The sequence below is a fragment of the Pseudorca crassidens genome, chromosome 7, assembly GCF_039906515.1.
Source record: "Pseudorca crassidens isolate mPseCra1 chromosome 7, mPseCra1.hap1, whole genome shotgun sequence".
Taxonomy (NCBI): domain Eukaryota; kingdom Metazoa; phylum Chordata; class Mammalia; order Artiodactyla; family Delphinidae; genus Pseudorca; species Pseudorca crassidens.
The window spans coordinates 36,498,616-36,520,273 of NC_090302.1; the positions used below are offsets into that span (position 1 = coordinate 36,498,616).

The window sequence follows — 21,658 nt, forward strand, 5'->3', positions numbered from 1 at the left end:
ACCCTGAAAGTTTTTGGGAGGCAGGGCAAGACTAGAGACAGGCAAACCACTTTGACAGCTGTTAGAATAGCTCTGACCTAAGATCAGGGATTGGACTAGGGGATGTTCTGGTGGGTGGGGATGGAGAGGAGATTGATTTGAAAGATATTCATTCCGGAGGTTGAACTGACAGGACAGGAGGTACAGGGTGAGGAGCAGAGAAGACAAGGATGTCAAGGCATTTGGATGCATGGAAGTTCATAACAGAGTTAGAGAATAAGGAAGGAGGAACAGGTTTGGAAAAGAAAGTGAGTTCAGTTTGGGACAGTGACTTTGACATGCCTATGGGACCGGAGATAGCTGGTAGGTATTTGGAGTTGTCAAGTGTGTAGGTACTGGCTATGGATGCTAATGAGGCCTTGAAGGTAGGGGTTTTTGTTTCATCTTACTCATCTTTTCCTTAGCACTAATCACAGTGCTTTGTATATAGTGTGTAGCATGAGGGTGAATAGCTCACATTGCTTATAGGATGTGATCTTGAATGTTGGGGAAGTAATTTCCTCTCTTAAGACTTGTGTTTTTCTCTTTCTGTAAGTGGGGGAGTTGAACTAGATCAGTGGTTCTCAACCAAACTTTCGCTCTAATCTTGTATGTTGGGATCAATTGTGAGGAATGGCAAATAATTTTTAGTTAATAATAAAGAACTGATGTTTGCTTGCCTTTTAAATGAGAGTTGATTTATATTAAACTCTTTTTAAATTGCATTCCAGCATGCTTTCTTACGAGAAAAGGGTGGAGTCATAGTTGGTCTGCTGGAATTTCATAACTTGATATACCAGTGGGTGTGTCACACAGAAGCGGGGTGGAAAAGTTAAGAATCACTATACTAAATGGTGCTTAAGGACTTAAGACGGCAAAATTTTACGTTTATATCTAGGACCTATCATTCTGATTATAAAGAATTTTTATTTTTTGTGTCTATAATGTCTTTTTTAAATTTATTTTTTACTGAAGTATAGTTGAACTACAATGTTGTATTAATTACTGCTGTACAGCAAAGTGACTCATTTATACATATATATACATTCTTTTTCATATTCTTTTGCATTATGGTTTATCATAGGATATTAATTTTTATTTTTGCAACTTCAGGAACTCTATTTTAAGAACCTCTCAAAAAGAAAACAAGTCATGGAGAAGAAGGAGAATAACCGAAAGCTTCGGGTCTGTGTTGCTACTTGCAACCGTGCTGATTATTCTAAACTCGCCCCAATCATGTTTGGCATTAAAATGGAACCTGAGTTCTTTGAACTTGACGTGGTGGTACTTGGCTCTCACCTGATAGATGACTATGGGTAAGATGAAAGCATTTTCTTATGATATTCTTCATTGCAACACGATGTACCGGTGAGAACTTTGGTCTTGGAGCTGTGTGGACCCAGCTTCAAATCCCAATTCTACCACTTAGTTTTTAGGTAGCCTTGGAGAAGTTGCCTAGCATCTCTGAGCCTCAGGTTCCTCAGTTATAAAATGGAGTGAAAACTTGTGTTGTAGGTTATTGTGAAGAATGGAGATAGTGACATAAAGTATCTATACAGGGATGCTGCCTGTTAGATGGTTGGTAAATTATAGCTATTATTATTATTACTTTTATTTGGTATTACATCCGGAAATGCCATTTATAAATATATGTTGTGTGACTATAATGTGATTCTATGTAATCTGTTTTGTGAGTTCTAATGCTAATCCTATATTAAAAATGCATATAAAGTAGTAGATATGGAACAAGATTTTAAAAATCTAATTGATCCACAAGATAAAGTAGAATTTTATAATACCGTTACCTTTAATTCTTACTTTGGTGACATTAGGTTTGTTATTGATCACACTCTAAATATGAAAAACGAAACTTGGGAAATCTTTGAGGGAGCAGGTGTATAAACCAAAGGTGAACATTTTGTTACATGTAATAAAGTGGCATTTAGTACACCCTTGTGGCGTGAAAACATTAATGCAGCCTCCAAAGTATTGAATATGAAAGAAGCTTGTGTTAAGGTAAAATTGTCTTTTTAAATGTCCTTTAACAATAAGATAATAACAGCAAAAACAAATAAAAACCTGCCCCCCAAAACCAGTTTAGCAATTTGCTCTAAGAAAATACTTTTAAAGACAAGAGAAGAAACTTATGGAGCGCTCAAAAGTTCACAGATTTTTAAAATGTGAAATGAATTCTGGCTGTCTAAGAAAATCCACTTGGGTTTTCTTACATTATTGAACAGAGATAGGACAAAGTAAAGGAGAAATTTTAGCTAGAGCCTGAGGGGAAAGTCTAAGTGTGTTCTTTTACTTCTGTGAGAAAAGTTTGGCAGAAGACTAGTCGGGGAGAGGCTTTCAAGGAGATTGTGGTAGGTTTCTTATCTGCCTACCACAGTAATTAAGCGGGGAAGGTAGTATTTGTCAGGTGAGACTGCTGAAATGGAAACTTGACTAGTACTTAATGGAAATGTATGTCTACAGTGCATTCTAGCACAAGAAATTTGTTGCTTCTGGGGAGAAGAACTGGATAACTGGTAAAACAGAAGTGAGAAGTAGCCTTTTCACTGTACAAGCTTTTGTATCTTGAGTTTTGTTTTATTTATCTATTTATTTGTTTATTTATGGCTGTGTTGGGTCTTCGTTGCTGCATGCGGGGCTTCTCTAGTTGCAGCGAGCAGGGGCTACTCTTTGTTGTGGTGTGCGGGCTTCTCATTGCGGTGTTTTCTCTTGTTCCGGAGCACGGGCTCTAGGCGCGCAGGCTTCAGTAGTTGTGGCACGCGAGCTCAGTAGTTGTGGCTCATGGGCTCTAGAGCACAGGCTCAGTAGTTGTGGTGCACGGGCTTAGTTGCTGTGGCATGTCCATTCTAAATGTCATAGTTTGCATCTACTAACCCCAAACTCCCAGTTCATCCCTCTCCCTCCCCCCCCACCCCCTAGGCAACCACAAATCTGTTCTCTATGTTTGTGAGTCTGTTTTTGTCTTGTAGATAGATTCATTTGTGCCATATTTAATTTAATTTAATTTAATTTATTTGGCCACACCATGCGGCTTGTGGGATCTTAGTTCCCCGACCAGAGATTGAACCTGGGCTGTGGCAGTGAAAGTGCCAAGTCCTAACCACTGGACCACCCGGGAGTTCCCTGAATTATCTATTTTTTCTTGATTCAGTTTTGGTGGGCTGTATGTTTCTAGAAAGTTGTCCATTTCTTCTAGGTGGTCAAATTTGTTGGCAAATAATTTTTCATAGTGTTCTCTTATGGTTTTTTGTATTTCTGTGGTATCATTTGAGATTTCTCCTTTTTCCTTTCTTATTTTGTTTATTTGGGTTCTCTCTCTTTTTTTCTTGGTGAGCCTGGCCAGAGGTTTGTCAATGTTGTTTACCCTTTCAAAGAACCAACTCTTGGTTGTATTGATTTTTTTCTATTTTTTAATCTCTATTTTATTTATTTCCTCTCTGATCTTTATTATTTCCTTCCTTCTGCTGACTTTAGGTTTTGTTTGTTCTTCTTTTTCTAATACTTTTAGGTGGTAGGTTAGGTTGTTTATTTGAGGTTTTTCTTGTTTTTTTGAGGAAGGCCTGTATTGCTATAAACTTCCCTCTAAGAACTGCTTTTGCTGCATCCCGTAGATTTTGTATGGTTGTGTATTCATTGTCATTTGTCTCACGGTATTTTTAAATTTCTGTTTTGATTTCCTTATTGACTCATTGGTTTTTTAGTAGCATGTTGTTTAGTCTCCATGTAATTGTTTTTTTCTCATTTCTTTTCCTGTGGTTGATTTCTAGTTTCATGCCTTTGTAGTCAGAGAAGATGCTTGAAATAACTTCTATACTTTTAAATTTGTTGAGGTGAGTTGTTTTTTGTTTTTTTTAAATATTTATTTATTTATTTTTGACTGTGTTGGGTCTTTGCGGCCGCACCAAGGCTTTCTCCACTTGTAGTGAGCGGGGGCTACTCTTTGCTGTGGTGCGCGGGCTTCTCATTGCAGTGGCTTCTCTTGTTGTGGAGCACAGGCTCTAGGGGTGTGGGCTGCAGTAGCTGTGGCATGCGGGCTCAGTAGTTGTGGCTCATGGGCTCTAGAGTGCAGGCTCAGTAGCTGTGGCACATGGGCTTAGTTGCTCCACGGCATGTGGGAATCTTCCTGGACTAGGGCTTGAACCCGTGTCCCTTGCATTGACAGGCGGATTCTTAACCACTGCGCCACCAGGGAAGTCCCGAGGTGAGTTTTGTGCCCTAGTATGTGGTCAATCCTAGAGAGTGTTCCATGTGCACTTGAAAAGAATGTGTATTCTGGGTTTTTTGGATGTAAAAACTGTCCTGAAAATATCAGTTAAGTCAAACTTGTTCTATTGTATCATTTAGGATCTCTGTTGCCTTATTGATTTTCTGTGTAGAAGATCTGTGCATTGATGTGAGTGGGGTGTTAAAGGCTCCTACTATAGGGCTTCCCTGGTGGTGCAGTGGTTGAGAGTCTGCCTGCCAATGCAGGGGACACGGGTTCATGCCCCGGTCCGGGAAGATCCCACGTGCCGCGGAGTGGCTGGGCCCATGAGCCATGGCCGCTGAGCCTGCGTGTCTGGAGCCTGTGCTCCGCAACGGGAGGGGCCACAACAGTGAGAGGCCCACGTATCGCAAAAAAAAAACCCAAAAGTCTCCTACTATTATTGTATTCCCATCAATGTCTTCCTTTATGTCTGTTAATATTTGTTTTAAGTATTTGGGTGCTCCTGTGTTAGGTACACATATGTTGACAAGTGTAAAATCCTCTTCTTGTATTGATCCTTTTATCATTATATAGTGTCCTTCTTTATCTTTCTTGATGGCCTTTGTTTTAAAGTCTGTTTTGTCTGATATGAGTATTGCAACTCCTGTTTTCTTGTCATTTCTGTTTGCATGAAACATCTTTTTCCATCCCCTCACTTTCAATCGATGTGTGTCCTTTGCCCTAAGGTGGGTCTCTTGTAGGCAGTGTATTGTTGGCCCTTGATTTTTAATCCAGTCTGCCACTCTGTGTCTTTCATTTGGAGCACTCAGCCCATTGACATTTAAGGTAATTATTCATACATATGTATTTATTGCCATTTTAAACCTTGTTTTCCAGTTGATTCTGTGTTTCTTCTTTGTTCCTTTCTTTTTCCTTTAATGGTTTGATGATTTCCTTTTCTTTTATGCTTGTGTTTTCTTCTTTTTGGTTTTGTGAATCTGTTTTATGTTTGTGATTTGTGGTTGCCCTGTTTTTCAAGTATGTTAACCCCTTCCTATATTTGCTTGCTTTAGACTGATAGTCATATAGGATCAGACACATTCTTAAAAAAAAAAAGCAATCTACATTTTCTTACTCTCTTTCCCCACATTTTGTGATTTTGATTTCCTTTTTTACAACTTCACGTTTATCCTTTTGCCGTTCCTTGTGTTTATCGTCACTTTCACAAATAGGCTTTTTAAAAAAAATCTGTATATTGGCTTAAGTGATTTACTTTCCTACTGTGATTTCCTCCTTCCTATATCTTCTTGCTTCTTTTCTATTTAGAGAAGACCTTTCAATATTCCTTTTAGGATAGGTTTAGTATTGCTGTATTCTTTTAGTTTTTGCTTGTCTGAGAAATTCTTTATTTCTTCTCCTAAATGATAATCTTGCTGGGTAGAGTATTCTAGGTTGCAGATTTTTCCCTTTCAAGACTTTGAATGTACTTTGCCACTCCCTACTGGCCTGCAGTGTTTCTGTAGATAAACTAGCTGATAGCTTTATGAGGGTTCCCTTGTAATTAACTCTTTGTTTTTCTCTTGCTGCCTTTAGAATCCTCTCTCTAACTTTTGCCATTTTGTTTTGTTTTGTTTTGTTTTTTGTTTTGCGGTACGGGCCTCTCACTGTTGTGGCCTCTCCCGTCGTGGAGCACAGGTTCCGGACGCACAGGCTCAGCGGCCATGGCTCACGGGCCCAGCCACTCCGCGGCATGTGGGATCCTCCCGGACCGGGGCACGAACCCGTGTCCCCTGCATCGGCAGGCGGACTCTCAACCACTGCGCCACCAGGGAAGCCCCAACTTTTGCCATTTTTATTATGATATGTCTTGGTGTAGCTCTGTTTGGGTTCATCTTGTTTGGGACCCTCTGTGCTTCCTATATCTGGATATCTGTTTCCTTCTTTAGGTTTGGGAAGTTTTCAGCCATAATTTCTTCAAATACATTTTCAATCCCCTTTTCTCTTTCTTCTTCTTCTGGAATTCCTATTATACATAGATTGACATGCTGTATATTATCCCATAGGTCTCTTATATTGCTTTCTTCGTTTTTTTGTTGTTGTTGGCTTTCTGTCTGCTGTTTTGATTGGGTAATTTCCATTATTCTATCTTCCAAATCACTTACTCTTTCTTCTGCATTATTCATCCTGCTATTCTTTGCTTTTAGCTTAGCTTTCATCTCGGCAAATGAACTTTCTAATTTTTCTGGGCTCCACCTTATAGTTTTTAGTTCCTTTTTACAGTACTCTGCATTTCTGTGATAGCCTTTCTTAATTCCTTCAGTATTTTCATTACCTCCTTTTTGAACTTGGTGTCTGTTAGACTGAAGAGGTCTGTTTCATTGTTTGTTCTTTCAGGGGAATACTCTTGGTCTTTTAACTGGGAGTGCTTTCTCTCCTTCTTCATTTTGCTTATATTTCTTTTACTCTGTGAGTTTAGGTGGAAAATTATCTACCCTGGTCTTGGAGGGCTATTTATATGTGGCAGCGTCCCTGCATAGCTTGTGTGGATTTAATTTTTTTTTGGCGTGAGGGCTGTTTTTAGTTTGGATGCTTGCCATCTCTTTCCTCAGCATGTGCTCACTGTTATCCCCTTGATAGGGGGTGTGCAGGTGTACGGCCCGTGTGCGCTCCTGGGAAGGTGGGGGCAGCGGGTGGCACCTGGTCGAGGGATTCTTGGCAGCAGTGGCAGCAGGCCACGCACGCTCCCAGAAAGGTGGGGGCAGTGACCAGCGCCTGCTCACAGGACCCTCAGCGGCAGCAGCGGTCTGTGCCTGCTTCTAGAGTCCGAGATGGTAGTGGAGGCTCTCGCCTACCCCTGGGGCTCATGTAGGCAGTGCCCTGCCGCTGGCTAGTGTGTGAGCAGAGAAAGAAGCTCCTATGGCGGTCCCGCCCGTCTCCTTGTGTGCCACCCAGCAATGGCACCCTGCCTCTCTGGCGGGCCCAGGCCTTCTCCCATACGACACCCTAGTCCCCTCAGGCTGTCTCCACGCAGCCAACCCCAGTCCTCTCCCCGGGGAGTGACCTCTGAAGCCTGAGCCTCAGCTCCCAGCCCCCACCCGGCCCAGCGGACCAGCGTCTCAGGCTGGGGAGTGTCGGGCAGCAGCACTGACATTTGGTGCAGGTCTCTCTCCCTTCTACCCTCCACAGGCCGGTTGCTGTGCTCTCTTCTGAGGCTCTGAAGTTCCCCCTCCCATCCCGGCTGATCTCCCCACCAGTGAGGGGACTTCCCAGTGTGTGGAAACCTTTCCTTTTTTTACTGGTCCTTCCCAGCGGCGCAGGTCCCATCCTGATTCCTTTCTCTCTTTATTTTTCTTTTTTCTTTTGTCCTCCCCAATTACATGATTTTCTTGCCCTTTTGGAAGTCTGAGGTCTTCTGCCAGCATTCAGTAGATGTTTTGTGAGAATCGTTCCACCTGTAGATATATTTTGATTTAAACATTTTGATATGTATTTTCTGTAATATCTTCCATAAGATGTTACGGAAAAACCCAAATGAACTTTTTGGCCAATCCCATATTTGTGGAGAAGGTGAACTCCACATCCTACTCCTCCAGTTTGATCCGATCTCAGCACATTTTTTTAAGAGGCTAGGGATGTTTCTAAACATCCTACAGTTCATGGGTCAGCCCTCCACGACAAAGAATCTGTCTGGCCTAAAATGTCAATACTGCTGACATTGAGAGACCTTGCTCTATGGTATTTCCCCCACAGAAACATGAAGAAAATGATGGGAACAATGTTGTATTTTGGTCTGAAAGGTTGGCTTAATCATTAGCTAAGTGACTTGCTCTCCTAGTAAGGTTAATGTCAAATAGGTGGGATTCAAATTCATGCTTAGCAAAATTGCACATGACTTCATGACTCCATGACTTGGTATTTCAGGAATGCTTGAGAATTTTAAAGTCATGCATGCAAAAATCTGCTGTACTTTCTTTTCTGTGTGTGTAAGTAAATAACCTTCTTTCTCTCTCTTCTTTCTCTCTCTCAACACACAGTATTTAACACAGGTAGAGTGCCCTGCACTGTGTGCTCAACTGGTGCTCATTGCATTGTGAAGACTTTCCCAGACCAACTAGTTTCTCATTTAGAGAGGGTTAAAAATGACTGTCGTAGACTCAGAAGGATTAATATTCTAATAACTAAAGGAAGTTGTGCTGGATAGAAAGTGAAAATAAAAACAAATTAAGGTGAAAAACTTAGAATAAGACTGTCAAACATGCTAATTAATTGTGGAGGTGGGAGTATCTTCTCTGGAGGAATTGAGTAATTTTTAAGTCTAGTTGACTCTAACAGAATAAGTATCTTCAGCACAATTATGCATAACTTTGGTATCTCAAGACAGCAGATAGTTGGCACTCTTTATGCAGCTGTCTGAGCATTTTTCTGCAGGAAGAGACATGGTAGGGGGACCATCCCAAATGTAAAAGCTGAGGAGAAAACTTAAATCCCTCAAGGATCAGATTCCTTCTGCTATTGGAGAGGTGAAGTTTGAGAACTGCTAATCATATTTCTTTATACTTTTAATATGCAACAGCACAAAGAAAAATAATCAGAAAACAACAACCGATAGATCATTCAACTGATTTTCATCTAAGAATGATGCTTCCAAATTAGAGACAAGGTTATTTAAGAGGAGGAGGAGAGATACTATCAGTAAAGATTAATGAGAAGATTGGTTGTGGTGGTGTGGGTACCATGACAGCCCCTACTGCTGTGAAGAGGTTCAGTTTGGGGACTTAAGACAAATGCACTGGATCAAGTCTAATTTCATTTAGAGATTATATCGGTGGCCTAGTTTTGTTACAGTCCCATAGTTTTTGAAAATGTTCAAGTTTGGCAGCAGTTCAGACTAAATACTTAAAACATGTTTGTTTAATACATGTTTAATACAGAACTTAGTTTAAAAATAAACTCAATATTTCAGTTTAATTCAGGGCTTAGCAAATTCTTCAAGTATATTTGGTGTTATGGGACATAGTGTTTTGTTTTTTGAGATGCTATTTCAAGGGAATTCTGATTCTGGTTCCTGATTCAAACAGTTAGGTATGAACATTCTGTAGGCGGGACAGTCTCAGAATTAAAGCTATGTTGCAATCTTAGAAGAAATACTGGCCAGAGGTTTCCAAATTTGGTAAAAAAACAAACGAAAAAACATCGATGTACAGATCCAGAAAGGTCAACAACCCCTAACAGATAAATACTAAGAAAACTACCTGTAGACAAAATCATAGTCAATTTGCTGAAAACAAGAAAATCTTGAAAGCAACAAGACAAAAATTACATTTCTTACAGGGGAACAATGATATGAATGATAACTAACTAACTCACTGTCTGACAGTGGAGGCCAGAAGACAGTGGAGCATCTTTAATGTGCTCAAAGGGGGAAAAATAACTCCTGTTAACCCAGAATTTTTTATCTGTGAAAATATCTTTCAAAAATAAAGTTGAAGAGAAAAGCTAAGCAAATTATCACCATCAGGTATATACTACAAAAAAATGCTAAGGCAGATTCTTCAAACTGAAGAGAAATGATACCTGTTGGGAACTTAGATCTACAGAAAGGAGTGACTAGAAATGGTAAAGTACATGCATATATATAAAAGAAAGAATGTCTTTAAAAAATAGACCTAATTTTTTAGAACAGTTTTAGCTCTAACAGCAAAATTGAGCAGAAGGTACAGAAGTTTCCCGTATACCTCTCTTCCCCTATACATGCATAGCATCCCCATTATCAACATCCCCTACCACACTTCAGTGGTACGTTTTTTACAATTGATGTACTTCCACTGACACACTGTTATCACCCAAAGTCCATAGTTTACATTAGGATTCAGCTTGGTGGTGTAAGTTCTCTGGGTTTGGACAAATGTATAATGGCATGTATCTACCATTATAGTATCACACAGAGTCATTTCACTGCCCCCCAAGTCTTCTCCTCTACCTATTCATCCCTTCCCCCCAACAGTCTCCTGGCAATCAGTGATGTTTTCACCATTTCCATAGATTTTTGCCTTTTCCAGAATGTCATATAGTTGGAATCACATATTATGTAGCCTCTTCAGATTTGCTTCTTTCATTTAGTAATACGCATTTAAGTTTCCTTCATGTATTTTCATAGCTTGATAGTCATTTCTTTTTTCACTGAATGATATTCCATTGTGTGGATGTATGATAGTTTATTTCTCCATTCCCTTACTGAAGGATATTTTGGTTGCTTCCAAGTTTTGGCAATTATGAATAAAGCTGCTATAAACATTCATTTTGCAGATTTTTGTGTGACATAAGTTTTCCGCTCGTTTAGGTAAACGAAGGAGCATGATTGCTAGATCGTATGGTAAGAGCATGTTTACTTTTGCAATAAACTGCCAAACTGTCTTCCAAAGTGGCTGTATCATTTTGTATTCCCCGCAACAGTGAATGAGAGTTCCTGTTGCTCCACATCCTTGCCAGCATTTAGTGTTGTCAGTGTTCTGGATTTTGGCCATTCTAATAGGTGTGTAGCAGTATCTCGTTTTAATTTGCATTTCCTTGATGACATAAAATGTGGAGTATCTTTTCATATGCTTATTTGCTATCCTTATATCATCTTTGGTGAGGTGTATGTTAAGGTCTTAGGCCATTTTTATTTATTTTTAAGTAAATTTATTTTTTTTCATTTTTGGCTGTGTTGGGTCTTCTTCGCTGTGCGCGGGCTTTCTCTAGTTGCGGCGAGCGGGAACTACTCTTCATTGTGGTGCGCGGGCTTCTCATAGCAGTGGCTTCTCTTGTTACAGAGCATGGGCTCTAGTATGGGCTTCAGTAGTTGTGGCACTCAGGCTCAGTAGTTGTGGCGCGCAGGCTCAGTAGTTGTGGCGCACAGGCTTCATTGCTCCGCAGCACATGGGATCTCCCCGGACCAGGGCTCGAACCCATGTCCCCTGCATTGGCAGGCGGATTCTTTTTTTTAAAGTGAAATGTGATTTATTTCAATGTTTTTTTAATTTTTGGCTGTGTTGGGTCTTCGTTTCTGTGTGGGGGCTTTCTCTAGTTGTGGTGAGCGGGGGCCACTCTTCATTGCAGTGCGTGGGCCTCTCACTATCGTGGCCACTTTTGTTGCGGAGCACAGGCTCCAGACGCGCAGGCTCAGTAGTTGTGGCTCACGAGCCTAGTTGCTCTGTGGCATGTGGGATCTTCCCAGACCGGGGCTCGAACCCATGTCCCCTGCATTGCCAGGCAGATTCTCAACCACTGCGCCACCAGGGAAGCCCGGCAGGCGGATTCTTAACCGCTGTGCCACCGGGGAAGCCCTTTAGCCCATTTTTATTTATTTATTTATTTTTGCAATACGCGGGCCTCTCCCTGCTGTGGCCTCTCCCGTTGTGGAGCACAGGCTCCGGACGTGCAGGCTCAGTGGCCTTGGCTCATGGGCCCAGCCACTCCGCGGCATGTGGGATCTTCCCGGACCGGAGCACGAACCCGCGTCCCCTGCATCAGCAGGCGGACTCTTAACCACTGTGCCACCAGGGAAGCCCCTTTAGCCCATTTTTAAATCGGGTTTTTTATTGTTGAGTTTTAAGCTTAGGGGTCAAACAAGAAATCCTAAGGGAAATTAGAAAATGTTTTGAATTGGATAATAAATATTGCAGTATATCAGACTTCCCTGGTGGTGCAGTGGTTAAGAATCCACCTGCCAATGCAGGGGACATGGGTTCGAGCCCTGGTCGGGGAAGATCCCATGTGCCACAGAGCAACTAAGCCTGTGCGCCACAACTACTGATCCTGCGCTCTAGAGCCCATGAGCCACAACTACTGAAGTCCGTGCACTGAGAGCCCATGCTCCGCGACAAGAGAAGCCACTGCAGTGAGAAGCCTGCGCACTGCAATGAAGAGTAGCCCCTGCTCACTGCAACTAGAGAAAGCCCGTGCACAGCAACGAAGACCCAATGCAGTCAAAAATAAATAAATAAATTTAAATTAAAACCAATATTACAGTATTTCAAAATTTGTGGGTATAGATTAAGCAGTGCTTATGGGGAAATTAATAGCTTTAAATACTTACGTGAAAAAAGAGAAATTTAGAGTCAAGGATCCATTTCCACTTTAACAAACAGGAAAAAGAAAATTAAGCCCAAAGTAAGTAGAAGGGAGGAACGGTAGAGTGGAAATCAATGAAATGTAAGAGTAGATTAAACAGTAGAGAAAATTAATCGAGGCAAAAGTTATTTCTTTAAAATAATAAAATTGACAAGCTCCTGCAGAACAAGAAAAAGGGAACACAGTATTTACCAATATAGGATAACAAAGAGGATATCATCTTGATGTTACAGCCATTAAAAGAATAAAAGGAGAATATTAGGCCAGTAAATTTGACAGTCAATTTAGATGAAATGGACAAACTCCTTGAAAAACACCACTTACCAAAATTGACAGAAAAAAATAGAAAATCTCGATAGCTCTATATTAAAGAAATTGAATTCATTATCAAACACTTCCTATAAAAATAACTTCCTACCAAGTTGGCTGCACTTTTGAATTCTATCAAACTTTTAAGATCCTATATAAACTTTTTCAGAAAATAGAGGAGCCATGAGACTTCCTAGATTATTTAATAAGGTCAGCATAATCCTGATATCAAAACCTGAGAAAGACATTATAAGAAAATTCAGATCAGTATCCCTCATGAATTAGACATAAAAATTTTAAACAAAAAATTAGCAAATCATATCCAGCAATATACAAAAACAGATAATACGTCATGACCAAGTGGGTTTATCTCAGGAATTCAAGATTGATTTAACATTTGAAAATCAATTAGTGTGATTCACGTATTAACAGAGTAAAGTGGGAAATCAAATGGTACAGATGAACCAGTTTGCAAGGCAGAAATAGAGACACAGATGTAGAGAACAAACTTATGGACACCAAGGGGGGAAAGTGGGGGTGGGATGAATTGGGATATTGGGATTGACATATATACACTAATATGTATAAAATAGATAACTAATGAGAACCTGCTCTATAGCACAGGAAACTCCACTTCACTGTACAGTAGAAACTAACACAACATTGTAAAACAACTATACCCCAATTAAGAAAAAAGGCGGTGGGTGGGGGGACCAACACATTCATCTCAATAGATATTAAAAAAGCATTTGACAAAATTCAACAACTAGTTATGGTAAAACCTTTAGCAAACTTGGAATAGAAAGGAAATTCCTCAGTCTGATAAAGACCACCTGTGAAAAACCTATAGCTAACATAAAATTTGTGCTTTTCTCCAAAGATTGGTAACAAGGTAAGGACATCCACTTTCACCCTTCTCTGTGTACTGCATGTAACAGCCAGTGCAATGAAACGAGATATAAATAAAGGCACAAGATTGTCTTTATTTACAGATGACATCATAGCTTTTGTAGGAAAATCCAAAGGAATCTATAAAATGACTACTAAGGCATCAGTATGATGTATGTAAAGAATCCTTCATGATCTGAGAAAATATAGTGTTAAATGGATTAACTAGATTACAGAATTGTACTATGATGTGTTCTCAACCATGTTGAAATACTATGCATAAAATGGCTAGAAAGAAATCAAAATGGTAATACTGATATTGCCGAGTGGTAGGTTTATGCATGATAATTTTCTGTGTTTTCCAATTTTTAAATAATAAATGTATATTTAGAAAAAAAAGTCGGATCTTTTAAAATCTAGTCATAACAGGCAGGAAACTTTAAGGCATTGAGAATTGCTGTTGTTACTGAAGCATGAAACAGACCTGAAACTGCATTTCACAGCCAATTTAAAAACCTACATTTTCACCCCAGTCAGAATTATGCTGCATTAATGGTAACATACAAAGAGAATTCAGGAGATAATTTCCATCATTCAGAAATTTATATTATAGTGACATGTCAGGTATCCTGGTTCCATACTACTTTTTTTAATGAGCTCTGCTTTTATAAGTAATTTTTTTCTATTAAGTAGCATATTTCTTTTTAAAAATTTATATGTATTTTAAAAAAGAAAGAAATAGTTGTGACCACTGTAAAATTTACTCTCTCTTTTCCTGATAAAAACATTCTCCCTCCAATATTTCTCCCTCCAGGTGCTCACTGAAGGGGGCACAAGTGAGACCTCCCAGGTGCGGGATGTGTTGATCTGGGTGGTGGCTAGAGGGGTGTTTGTGTAGAAAAATTAATTAAGTGATCTGTATATTTATGGTCTGTGCTTTTATTTTTGTGTGTAAGTTACACTTCAGTTCATTTATTTTAACAAGGAAATTTTGTGAAATATTTCTCCCTTCAGGGTTAATGTTGATGTTTTTATAGCCCTATACTTAAGAACATGCTCTCACATTGTTATTTCTCTCCTGCTTTAGAAACACATATCGCATGATTGAACAAGATGACTTTGACATTAACACCAGACTACACACAATTGTCAGAGGGGAAGATGAGGCAGCCATGGTGGAGTCAGTGGGCCTGGCCCTTGTGAAGCTACCAGATGTTCTTAACCGCCTGAAGCCTGATATCATGATTGTTCATGGAGACAGGTTTGATGCCCTGGCTCTGGCTACGTCTGCTGCCTTGATGAACATCCGAATCCTTCACATTGAAGGGGGGGAAGTCAGTGGGACCATTGACGACTCTATCAGACACGCTATAACGAAACTGGCTCATTATCATGTGTGCTGCACCCGAAGTGCAGAGCAACACCTGATATCCATGTGTGAGGACCATGATCGCATCTTGTTGGCAGGCTGCCCTTCCTATGACAAACTTCTCTCCGCCAAGAACAAAGACTACATGAGCATCATTCGGATGTGGTTAGGTATGTATCAGACTTCATTCAGTCTAATGGTTGCTTTTGTCCGAAAGTTCGGGTATGCTTCTGTCCTTTGGAAACTACTGTGGGTAGAATGTTCCATTAGCAATCAGAAGGCCAAGGTTTTTAGTTCATAGATCTCGCCCAATGGTATGACTTCACCTCTCTGAGACTCACCTTTTCTATAAAATAGACTTAATGGATTGAATTTTTTAAATGGAATGCTTTTAATCCATTAAATATAATGTTATAGGTGAATATTAGTTACAGGAACCGATCCTGATATATCAAAAAGGAAAAAAAAGCAAGCTATAAAATTATACGTATAATGATACATTTTTATAAAAACAGTAACGTAGAAAGGTCGGTAAGTATGTGCACCAAGTCATTTATAATATTCACTTCTGGTTAGTAGAATTAAGGTTTTTTTTTCCTTTATTTTGCTTTTTAGCTCAATGAAACAAATTGTTATTTTTAATTTTAATGCCTTTCTTATGGGCTTGTTGGAATACTCAGATGAGATAATGGATGTTGAAAGCAGTTATAAGGGATTATGATTATTATTAAAAAGCAGAAGTCATAGTTGTACCATTAGAGATTGTTACCTCTGTAAGTAAGCCTTAAGGTCTGAAATCTTCAATGATCAATGATCTAGATTCCTGGAAATTATTTTCGCTACTCAGAGGCAAAGAAAATAGGTTTACACACAATGTCTATTAGTTAATTTATAGTGAGAGTACTATTTAGAGGGCCAATCAGGACTAATCGTCTATTTAGGTATTTAGGACTTTCCTCTGTGAAGAGGTAGATCTGTTGAATAATGAAGTTAATAGTAAATTAATTAGGTGATTGTGTAATCAAAGTGATTGTGTATATTTTAAATCCAGATCACATTAGAACAGGAAATAAATTGGGTTTTTCTACTATATAAGTTAATCCATTCTATATATTTCTTATCCTTGGACAGATTCATAGCTATCAGGGAACCTGTCAAGATAATGCTGATGGAACAGGCTTCTGTCTCTTCAGTCTCCCCTTTCTGCATGCTTCTAAGTAAACATTCTTGCATTCTGTTCTGATTATAGTGTTAGCTCACTATGTCTTCTGAAAAACTTTGTATTTCTGAAAAACTTGTAATGAATAGAAAATAACCCTTATAAAGCAGAATACAGCAAAATTGTACTTGCAGGGCTTAAGGTTCTCCTTGGAACCTTTTAAGCAGTTTGTGAAAAGAAGAATGACGAAATAGCAAAAACTAGATTTTTTTTTAAACCAGTGGGGGGGAAAAAGACATTGAGCCAAAGCCACCTGTCCCTGGCAATAATACCTTTTGTGCAAAGCCTGTACCTGCTTCTCAACCTGCAATTTCTGACGTTATCCTTCTGCTTATAAGAAAAATAGTATTGAGTAAGCCACTCAGAACATGCAGCTTTGTAACCAGAACATTAATAAATAACAGTCCTAATAAAAATATTAGCAAAGTTAAAAAGACATGTTACATTCCTAATATTGAAAGAAATACCACAGTAAATATAGAACTTTTTGACCCAAAACCAAGTAATGGTACCGTAATGGAAACGGTTGTGTGGAAGGGCTGAAGCTGCTGAGTTCTGGAGACAAAGGCAGATAAATGTCAGAAGTCATACATCGAGGACCAGGTGCAGGCTTTGCACAAAATGTATTATTGCCAGGGATGGGTAGCTCCAGCTCATCGCTCTGTGTTTTCTTTTTCACTGTTCTTTTTTACTACTTTGAACAAAAATTTAGTAATTATATCCCCAACCCACCCCCAGTTTAGAACATGATATGGGACCAGTCATTTTTTAAAATAAAATTTTGGAGCCTGTAGTCTTTTAAATCAAATACTACTGAAGATTCTTAGTAAAAAATTTCTGTTACCATTAAATCATAAAAAGTAACTGCTGGGCTTCCCTGGTGGCACAGTGGTTGAGAGTCCGCCTGCCGATGCAGGGGACACGGGTTTGTGCCCCGGTCCGGGAAGATCCCACATGCCGCAGAGCAGCTGGGCCCGTGAGCCATGGCCGCTGAGCCTGCACGTCTGGAGCCTGTGCTCCGCAGCGAGAGAGGCCACAACAGTGAGAGGCCCATGTACCACACACAAAAAAAATTAATAAATTTAAAAAAGTAACTGCTACTGATTGAATTTGGATTAATGATAAACATAATTCATGATAAAGTTGATCATTAAAATTAATATCACAAATAAATATATTCTTTCATTAAAAATAAGTGAGTAGGGGGCTTCCCTGGTGGCGCAGTGGTTGAGAGTCCGCCTGCCGATGCAGGGGACACAGGTTTGTGCCCCGGTCCGGGAAGGTCCCACATGCCGCGGAGCGGCTGGGCCCGTGAGCCATGGCCGCTGAGCCTGTGCGTCCGGAGCCTGTGCTCCGCAATGGGAGAGGCCACAACAGTGAGAGGCCCACGTACCGCAACCAAAAAAAAAAAAAAAAAAAAAGAGTAGAAGAAAACAACAAAACAAACAAAAAATAAGTGAGTAGAGCTCATCTTCAGTTTTATAGGATAATATAGGCCCTGTTGCAGAATTCTTTGTGTTATTTGGCATGGCACTGTCCATCCAAATCTTTTACACTTTACATTTTTGCTGAGGAACTGTCCTTGGGATCCCAGCCTGGGGATGAGTGAAGCCTTTCTAGGCCTTTGAACAGAGTTAGAAACACTGGTGGTTTGTTGAATCTGGTGGGCGATAGTGGGGAAATGCCTATGCATTATACGAAATTTATTTCATGCTCAATCAATCTCTAAATGCCCTGATTTGCAACACATTATTACTCATTAATATTGCTGATAATTCATTAGAAACACTAGTTAGAAATTGGGAAGAGTCACATTTTTCTAACGCTTTGAAATATTGTGAACTTTAAGACAATGAAGTCTAGTGTCTACTCTTTAAAATTATGTATTTTGTTTGTGGTAGCAAGCACCTTTGTAAAACGTTAAGTTCCCTGAAGAATCCTTGGACTTGTTGCTGTAAGTTCTTATCCTTTGATCCGAATTTGGATGCCTTGCTTAGAATGTGACAAATTGTTTTTTCCTCAGAATTTTAAAACATAGACTTTGGGGTCTTGCTTTTTAGAATTTGCTTCTTCCTCCTTTAAGATTCTTAACTAATGAAGCAATGTGGTTTGATTTTTCTTTAAACAGGTGATGATGTAAAATCTAAAGATTACATTGTTGCACTACAGCACCCTGTGACCACGGACATTAAGCATTCCCTAAAAATGTTTGAACTAACATTGGATGCACTTATCTCATTTAACAAGCGGACCCTAGTTCTGTTTCCAAATATTGATGCAGGTAATTTAACTTGAAAATGAAAGTATGCCACCTACCTTTCCAGTTTTATGTTTCTATTATGTCTTCTTTTGACCGACCTTCCTATCTTGCTCATCTTATCATTGAAGGCCATTCTATTCTGAAATGCATTCTGATTTTCAAAGGATCACCGATTTTGCAGTAGATTGAGGAGTTTGTGATATTATTAAGTCTAGTAGAAACTTAATAGGAAAGAAATAAATACTTAAAAAAAAATCTCAAATCTCCATTCTAGTTTCATGTTTAGTCTCTTCCCTCCAGTTTCCATCAACGAGAAAATGCAATAGCCAAAACTATTTTTTTTTTTTTTTAGATTCCATATATATGTGTTAGCATATGGTATTTGTTTTTCTCTTTCTGACTCACTTCACTCTGTATGACAGACTCTAGGGAGGGAGACACAAGAGGGAGGAGATAATGGGGATATATGTATATGTATAGCTGATTTGTTATAAAGCAGAAACTAACACACCATTGTAAAGCAATTATACTCCAATAAAGATGTTAAAAAAAAATGCAATAGCCAAGAGATATAAACCTTAGAAGCTGAAAGAGTGTCTCTAGGAAAGTAATGATCCTACTGACTGCAGTAAAATAGCCATTATTTTTATTTCTTGTTCTCTTATTTATGTTAGCTATACCTTAATTTAATCTTGCGCTTAAGCAATTTCGATCTCTAGCTCCCAACCAGTTGATCCTTAAGCCTAACCTGATTGATCACCTACTGGTGGATGGAACCAGTGCTAGTAAGACCTTAGGTTAATGGTAGGGATATATAAATGGGAAATGCCAGAGCAGGGCCTGATACTGAGGGATTTTCAGATACTGGTTATTATTAGCTGATACCACTCATTGCTGAGCTCTTAGGCATTTTTTGGTAAAGGAGGCAGGATCCCTTCTCTGCAGTGCCAAGATGTCACCATCTTACACTGAAAGAATCCTTCCCTTAGTGTGTCTTGAATAATGTTTTCCGTTAGGGGGAACAAAGTAGGGTGTTAGTAGGAAAAAAACTTTAAGACCCCCAACCCAGATTTCATCCAGGTTATGTATCAATATTTCAAAAACCTTAATATTTATTCTTTTCTAATCCCTTAAATTTTTGCATAAATATTTATAATGTAATTATATCTCTTCTTCAGTATTGTCAGTGATATTGTTTGTAATATACCTTCCTTATTGTATATACTTTAGAATTTGAGATTTTTTACCCCTATGAAAGGAAAGGGTCCCAGGAATGCCTAAATCATGTCTGCCACTCGCCTCTCCTTTTCACAGGGTTTTTGATAAAATATACACAAGGAACAAGAGGGAAATAAGAATCAAGGCATCACTTTCTCATTATCTGACTTAGTGCCCCATTCCCTAATGTAGGCTTTTCTGGAAAACAGGTTTAGTGCCTGTCGTATAGGGCCAAAGAGAAGCCTTCAGTTGAACCCAAATCTGAACCTTGGAATAGTAGCAGCTTCTGGCGTGCCCTGCACTACACGAGTTCTAGGTAATGACTGGCATGTTCTGGCAGGAGAGAAGTGGCCGGGCCTGCTCTAAGGAGTTAGCCCCTGAGTCTGTTGCCTGCCTTGCCATGGAGAAAGTTAAAAGGAGAACACATGCATGCTCAGCTTCTGTTAAATTCGCGGCTCCTGCACACCAGTGGACACAGTGTGGTCGTCGTCCTGCCTTGTAACTGATCAGATTAGCCTCCTTGCCCGCCTTGGTCACAGCCACTAGGAAAGGGTGAGTAGAGAGGCAAGCAGAGGGACACGAATATCGTCTCCCCCTCATACATCTGTAACTTTTCAAAACAAAGTCATGCATGTAAAGTAAAATATCAGCCACAGTTTCAGAATCTGTATTTGCTTAGAGCTTGTTTAGTCCACGTAAGTGGGAGCGCTTGCTGTCCCATCGAGCTGTCGTTACTGTAGATGTGAGCATAGCTGAGGCAGAGGCCCTCTGATCGGCTTGGTACGTGGAGCCCGAGACCTTTCCATTTAGGAACTCCTGGCTTAAGAGACAGAGACTGTTGGCCTGTCTTGAGCCTCTTAATTGGTAAGGTAAGAGCTTTCACTGGGGTGTTAGTATTTGCTTTGTGGAGTGCTGTTTGAAGAGACCCACTGCTGCTGTTTAAAGTTTCTAGACGAGTTGAAACACAGGGCTGACCAGATGTTTTGGATGTTGATCATTCATGAAAAGATCAGTAATTAAAAGGACTGTTTCCCTAATAACTGTTATGAGTTTTTATGAGGGATATTTCTTTAAGTGGGGCTATACTTGCCGATGAAAATTGTTCCTTTATCTCGTAAACCATTTAACAGTTGGTTCTTTTCATTTTCACAGGGAGCAAAGAAATGGTTCGAGTGATGCGGAAGAAGGGCATTGAGCATCATCCCAATTTTCGTGCAGTTAAACATGTCCCATTTGACCAGTTTATACAGCTGGTTGCCCATGCTGGTTGTATGATTGGGAACAGCAGCTGTGGGGTACGAGAGGTTGGAGCTTTTGGAACACCTGTGATCAACCTAGGAACACGTCAGATTGGAAGAGAAACAGGTATTTACCTTTGCTTATATTTCAACTGACTAAGCTTAATACATTTGTATGAGTTATTATAAAGTATGCACGTATCAGTGCTGGCATATGTGTTTATCAGTAAGTGAGTGAATGAGGTTAATGACCAATTGTAGCTGAAACCTATAGGTAGCACACATTGATTACCATATTTTTTATTGTCTTTGTAATATCAGAGCTAAGAGTTTCTTAGTTAATTATGGTCTTTGATGGCTGTGTTTAAGAGAGAATGTGGTTGAATGTGTTATATGAATGCCAGTCTTTCATTTTCCTGTGCCCAGTAAAATGAAGAAGGGAATCAACAATAATTCTTACACTTTTGGTTTGAGTAGTGGGGGTGTTCTTTCCTGATACGGAGTACCCTGAGGACGGAATAATTTGGGAGTGGGTAGAATTAAGAGTTCTCTAATGGCCATGTTAAGTTTGAGATGCCTATTAGATATGAGTGGAGATGGCAGGTTGGCAGCTATGTTGTTCCAGGGAGAGTTGAAGTTGAAGATACAAATTTGAGAGTGATGGCGTATAGATGGTGTTTAGTTAGGATATCAGTTCAGCTGCTGTAACAGAGAGACCCAAAATAAGAGTGCCTCAAATAAGTTAGATTTTCTTTGTTTCTCACTGTAAGTCATCAGAGACTTAGCCTCCATCTATCTTCTTGATGGTTGCTCCATCTCTTGCTGT

General features: G+C 39.6%; 1 protein-coding gene across 4 annotated transcripts in view; it reads left to right on the forward strand.

Moving 5' to 3' along the window:
• Positions 1-21,658, forward strand: part of GNE (glucosamine (UDP-N-acetyl)-2-epimerase/N-acetylmannosamine kinase) — a 53,031-nt gene that overhangs the window by 4,943 nt on the left and 26,430 nt on the right. Inside the window, exons 1-5 of one of the 4 annotated variants that reach the window (XM_067743948.1) lie at positions 1,207-1,334; positions 3,801-3,863; positions 14,616-15,067; positions 18,245-18,397; positions 20,747-20,959. In XM_067743948.1, coding sequence (XP_067600049.1) covers positions 3,826-3,863; positions 14,616-15,067; positions 18,245-18,397; positions 20,747-20,959 — 856 coding nt within the window. In that variant the 5' untranslated portion in view covers positions 1,207-1,334; positions 3,801-3,825. Of the gene's footprint in view, positions 1-1,131; positions 1,335-3,800; positions 3,864-5,914; positions 10,593-14,615; positions 15,068-18,244; positions 18,398-20,746; positions 20,960-21,658 lie in introns of those variants that run through there. The other 3 variants (XM_067743949.1, XR_010944961.1, XM_067743947.1) reach the window with 3 other exon arrangements.